This window comes from Pteropus vampyrus, unplaced genomic scaffold, assembly GCF_000151845.1.
Source record: "Pteropus vampyrus isolate Shadow unplaced genomic scaffold, Pvam_2.0 Scaffold185, whole genome shotgun sequence".
Classification (NCBI taxonomy): Eukaryota; Metazoa; Chordata; class Mammalia; order Chiroptera; family Pteropodidae; genus Pteropus; species Pteropus vampyrus.
Window position 1 is genome coordinate 189,385 of NW_011888966.1, and position 6,382 is coordinate 195,766.

General features: G+C 39.5%; 1 protein-coding gene across 4 annotated transcripts in view; it reads left to right on the forward strand.

Moving 5' to 3' along the window:
* FBXO38 (F-box protein 38) overlaps positions 1-5,325 on the forward strand; it is a 47,785-nt gene extending 42,460 nt beyond the window's left edge. For 3 of the 4 annotated variants that reach the window (XM_011371114.2, XM_011371117.1, XM_011371118.1), the window contains 3 exons: positions 313-416; positions 892-1,005; positions 4,450-5,325. In XM_011371114.2, coding sequence (XP_011369416.1) covers positions 313-416; positions 892-1,005; positions 4,450-4,628 — 397 coding nt within the window. In that variant the 3' untranslated portion in view covers positions 4,629-5,325. The remainder of the gene's footprint in view (positions 1-312; positions 417-891; positions 1,006-4,449) is intronic. The other variant, XM_011371116.2, reaches the window with a different exon arrangement.
* Positions 5,326-6,382: the final 1,057 nt, after the last annotated feature.

Consider the following 6,382-nt stretch of genomic DNA (forward strand, 5'->3'; position numbering starts at 1 on the left):
AAAAACTGCAGTGCTTTACATCATCAGAGAATTGGACTTTTTATGCATTTGTTATATAAACATTATATACACAAGACATTTGATTAGAGAGTGGCTTTCTTTTTTTACCTGGTATGATTTTGAAGATAATGAAAGAAGTAAATTTGACCTGACTAGATATACTCTCTAGTTCGAGGGTATTCTTCTTCTATTAGGTACTTACTAGTTCGAAATATTCATTAGAATCTAGGCCAGACATAGTTTTGACAGTTCCTTTCTACCCCGCAACCCAACATTATTTCCAATTTGTAATTTTTATTTTCTTGTTTCCAGAGAGCTCATTAAGTATGAATTCTTCCCAGAAGCCAGGCGAAGTGAAGAAGACTTAAAGAAATACCCCAAGTACCCCTGGGGCAGAGAGATCTATACTTTAGAAGGTGAGCAGTTACAAATGGTTGAAATCCAAGTAGCTGTAACTAACTAGATACAGAGACATGTCTTGGGGAAGATAGAAATGGGAGCCCTACAATTCACCAAAATAATGGATGTTTTGAATATCTGCAGGTAGCAGGAACCAGATATAAATCCTATTCTTCCTGTATGAGTCTTTACGATCCCTAAAATAATCAGAAGCAGTGTTGAAACACAAAAAGTAGAAGAAAATTGAAACTTGCTATAGTCTGAGAGTTAGAAGTGACTTAAGGGCACCTTTGCTTTGTCTACATATATAGGCAGAGGATGACCAAGATCACGTGACCAAATAATGGCAGAGTTAGAATTGGAATCTATAGCTCCTAGTGCAGTGCTTTTTCAGCCATGAAGGATGAAAGCACATGTTATAGTCTTATAAAATACTGCGTGTTTGGCCCTGTCATTACTTTCACATGAGTAGCACTGTTCCCCATCTTTCAGGTGTTGTGGATGGTGCACCGTATTCAATGATTTCTGACTTTCCTTGGTTGAGATCACTTCGGGCAGCAGAACCCAACAGCTTCGCCAGATACGATTTTGAAGATGACGAAGAAAGTAATTATGACCTGACTTAATTTGTATTCTCTAGTTTGAGTATATCCTCTATGTTAGATACGTATATCTTGTTTGAGAGTTAGGAGCAGTGCAGCTTTTAAATCACTTCCCATATAAAGGTTTTTATTTACTTTCTGTTATTGTTTGGTTCTTCCCTGCAGAAAACATTTCTACATTTGTACGATAGACAGTCACTTGACCTACCAGGGATATGTGAAGGTTGGTGGGAAGGATTCCTTCAGACAGATTTTCCTACCTAGATTTTATTACCTAAATGTTTATAAATTTGTTACTTCTTATTGTCAACTATATTGTTTCAGATTTGTTCCAGTTATACCAGTTCTTTTTTGCTACTTACGAGCAGCTTTTTGTTGGATAGCATGTATGAATTTATGATTTAGGTGTAGATACCTGGGGAGAAACTTGAAGGTAATTTTGAATATAGTTCTAAGTTAGCACACTTGAATATCCATTTGTAGGATATTTTTTAAAAACTATTTTATGAGGGGCTGCCGGTCAAGATGGCGGAATAGGTAAACACTGTGCTTGCCTCCTTCCATGACCATATGAGAATTACAGATAATCTACAGAATAGCCATCATTGAGAATTGCCTGAGGTCCAGCTGAACAGAAGTCTAATAACTAAGGACATACAGAAGAAGCCACCTCGAGACTGGTGGGAGAGGTGAAGACATTAAACAGGCTGGTCCCACACCCACATGTAGCTGTTAAAAATCGGGAAGGATATCTCGGTTTTGGAGGTCCCCCCTGAAGAGGAAGGAATCCCAGCCCAGTGCCAGAAAGGGAAGTCCTCATAACATCTTACTGTGAAAACCAGCAGGGATTGTAGATGAGTGAGACAGAGGGCGGCTGGAGTTCCAGGCATTCCTCTTAAAGGTCCTGGGCACAGACTTAATGACTGGCTCACTTGCTCTGAGCTTGAGGGCTGGAGGGGCAGTTCGCTTGCAGACAGAAGTGCTGGCAGACACCCTTCTTCCTTTGTTGAGGCCTCCCCCTTCCCAGTGTGCAGTTGCAGGCACCACATCTGAGTCTCCTTCAACCTGCCTAACACCGTTTGCCTCACTCTCAGGGAACCACCATAGTCACAGCCTGTCTTCCAGCTAATCAGCCTGGAGGTCAGTCCCTCCCATTTATGTGTTGTCAGCAATCAAGGCTCTGCTACAAATAGGAGAGCACACGCAACCCACACAAGGGACACATACCTGGAACGCCCAGCTCGGGAGACCAGGGTGACTGCGTCACTGAGCCCCACAGGACACTTACTACATAAGGCCACTCTACTAAGACCAGGAGATAATAGCAGAGTTATACCTAATACATAATAACAAACACAGAGGCAACCAAAATGAGGAGTAAAAAGAACATGTCTCAAGTGGAAGAATAGAACACGGCTCCAGAAAAAGAACCGAACAAAATAGAGACAAGCAGTCTACCAGATGCAGAGTTTGAAACACTAATTAAAAGGATGCTCAGTGATCTCAGCGGAACTTCAGCAAAGAAATAGGAAACATAAAAGTGGAGGTAGAGGAAAGAACCAGTCAGAAATGAAGACAGTAACTGAAATGAAGAATACATTATAGGAGTCAACAGTAAATTAGATGAAGCGGAGGATTGAATCAGTGATTTAGAAGATAAAGATAGCAGAATACAATTGGAACAGCAAAAAGAAAAAATCCAAAATGAGGATAGTTTAAGGGGCCTCTGGGACAACATCAAGCACACCAACATTTGCATCATAGGGGTGCCAGAAGAAGAGAGAACAAGGAATTGCAAACCTATTTGAAGAAATAATGATCGATAACTTCCCCAACCTGGTGAAGGAAATAGACATACAAGCCCTGGAAACACAGTCCCAAACAAGGTGAATCCAGAGGCCCACACCAAGACACAGCATAATTAAAATTCCAGAGGTTAAAAACAGAGAATCTTAAAAGGAGCACAAGAAAAGCCATTAGTTACCTGCAGGGAGATTTCCCATAAGACTGTCAGCTAATTTCTCAACAGAAACTTTCTGGGACAGAATAGATTAGCACAAAATATTCAAAGTGATGAAAAGCAAGGACCTACAATCAAGATTACTCTATCCAGCAAAGCTGTCATTTAGACTCTTAAGGACAGATGAAGAGCTTCTCAGACAAGAAGAAGCTAAAGGAGTTCATCACCACCAGACCAATATACAAGAAATGTTAAAGGGACTATTTTTAAGAAGAAAAAATTAAAAATATAAATAATAAAATGGCAATAACTATATGTGTCAAAGTGTAAATGGATTAACTGCTCCAGTCAAAAGACCTAGAGTGATTGAATAGATAAGAAAACAAGACCCATACATGTGCTGCCTACAAGAGACTCACTTCAGATCAAAAGACACACAGACTAAAAGTAAAAGGATGGAAAAGATAATTCATTCAAATGGAAATGAAAAAAAGAAAAAGCTAAAGTAACAATACTTACACCAGACAAAATGAGTTTAAAACAAAGGCTGTATTGTTACAAAGAAGGACCCAGTAATCCCACTTCTGGGTATTTATCTGAAGAAAACCAGAACACTTAATTTGAAAAGACATATATGCATCCATATATTCACTGCAGCGCTATTTATAATCGCCAAGAGATGGAAGCAGCCTAAGTGCCTATCAGTCGATGAATGGATAAAGACAAAGTAGTGTATATATATATGGTGGAATATTAGCCATGAAAAGGAATGAAATCTTGCCTTCTATGGTGATGTGGATGGACCTAAATAGAGGATGTTATGCTGGGGGAAATGAGTCAGACAGAGAGGGACAAATAGAATATGATTTCACTTATATGTGGAATCTAAAAAACAAAATAAATGAACAAACAAAAACAAGCTCATAGATACAGAGAACATTTTGGTGGTTGCCGGAGAGGTGGGGGTTGGAGGAATGGATGTAAAAGGGGAAGGGATTAAGATGTACAAATTGATAGTTACAAAATAGTCATGGGGACGTAAAGTATAGGATAGGGAATATAATCAGTAATATTGTAATTATGTATGATGTCAGGTGGGTACTAGGTTTATTGGGGTAATCACTTTGTAAATTATATAAATGTCCCATCACTATGCGGTATACCTGAAACTAGTATTGTGTATCAACTGTAATTAAGAAGTAAAAAATTACTTTAAAAATATAAGGAAATGGATTTCAAAAACCACATGTACATATACGTAATTGATCTCTGGTGCATTTTCATCTCAGGCCTTTAGCCACATATGCTGTCTTAGGCATCACACATGGTATGTAACTAAACCAATGGGGACCCCTTCCATGAGCTATACGTATATCAGTGGCATTACATTATAGTACTTAGGCATGTCTCATGGACCAGCTTACTCAGAGCGACTTATCAAATGGTTCTGATAATCATACGTTACCCCTTTTCTTTCTCATTTGCAAGGCACCATCTATGCTCCTCGAAGGAAAGGGCAGCTGTCCGCAGACATCTGTATGGAAACGATAGGAGAAGAAATTTCAGAGATGCGTCAGATGAAGAAGGGCGTGTTCCAGCGAGTAGTGGCAATTTTTATCCACTATTGTGATGTCAACGGAGAGCCAGTCGAAGATGACTACATTTGACTGGTCCTTCCTGCTTTCCAGCTATTCCAGCAGAAAGTGGCTGGGGCCATCCAGTTGCCAGAGAGCGCCACAGGGACCCGGGGTGTGCGGTTGCAGGCCCTGGCTCCGTTTGGTATATAGGAGATGTATAAGGAACGTTGACGTTGTATACAAAAATTTGTACATAAAGGAACTATACAGACACTTCCTAAGTACCAACTTTATATCATATGTTTATACAAGTTAATTTAAAAATTCATTTTAATGAAGGCAGATAATTGGAAAGAGTTCATTTTTCCTGACGTAGTTCATAAAGTGTCACTTTTTGGCTGAGCCCCATTTACTATATTCTTAATAATCACTGTCATCCCCTTAAATCTGTGCCTTTTTCTTCTTGAGCGAAGCAGTTTTGAGTAAATCTGTTGAAGAGTCTTTGTGTCTTGTGTGCTTTTTTTGTGTTACTATTAAAACACAAACTAAACCCTATAGTCGGAGGTGGCTATATGTTTCTGTACAAAATTGTGGTTCTTTATTTTCTTGGTATTATAGTTGCCATACTTCTTAAAATCAAATAAAGACTCATGAGTTAAAAACAAAACAAAACTGAGTTTGAAGGGGAAATGGAAAAGTTTCCAAAGCATTTCTAGTTATTTATTTCCATATTCAATTGTGTATATGCTTTATCTTGAATATAAAAATAAAAATTTATTAAAAACTTCTTGCCTTGGACCTGAATCCCTCTTTTCAAAAAGTAGCAAACACTACACAGAAAAGGAGTGTGTGGAGTTAGGTCTAAGATCCCAGTGCCGTCTACTTTCTGATCTTCCCTTTTTTTAAAGTTCTGTGGCTGCGAGATGGTCATGTCGCAGAACTCTACACAACAGAACACTGGATACAGCAGAATTTCCCAGGCTGTCTGCTCATCGGAAGATGGCCTTTGTTTTTTCCCAAGGAGAGAAACTGCCCGGATACGGCAGTGAGCTATGCAGTGTTTAGAGTATTGGGTCAAGAGCAAAAAAGAGCTTTAGAGAGCCACACCTGTATTTGAGGGACAGCTCTGCCACTTGCTAGCTTAGTGACTTCAAGAAATTGCTTAAACTGAAGGTCTGGGGAAAAATCTTAAGAACTCTTTTCAAATAGAGCCAGTGCTGCAAAGCTACATTTCAGTCAACAACAGACTACGTAACAGTAGTCCCGTAAGATTATAATGAAGCTGAAACATTTCTGTCACCTAGTGATGTCAGCCATCTGATAAAGTCTTAGCTCAACATTACTGTAGGGTAAGCCCTAACAATTTTTTTTTCCTTTTTTGTAATGGAAGTGTGTGATGGCAGAGGCATCCATCTCAAAGAAGGCTATCTCAAACATTGCCTGCTACAGGACTAGATAAAGGAGCCAGGCCACCACCCTCACCTCCACCCCACCCACGAAGCTCCTTTGTTTTTAGACATCTTGGTTTCAGTAACCCTTTGGGCTATTTTTTATATCTGTTCTCAGGCTTAATTCCTGTTCTTATGTTTTAAATTCAATAAAGAATGAGCCCTGGAAACCCTAGCCCCCCACCCTCGTCCCCAATAAAAGCAGAATCCCAGACCTGTGTTTGCTCTTTACGCTCAAGCTGGCTGTATGGCCCCAAGTGTGCTGTGTAATTTTCAGGTCTTGTAATAAACCTTATCTTCAAATTTGCCTGCTGGGTATTGCTGAAAGGTGTCTTGCAATCATAAACACCATTAAGGACAGTCCAACCAAAATGTTAGTTACTGATAGGCTGAAAC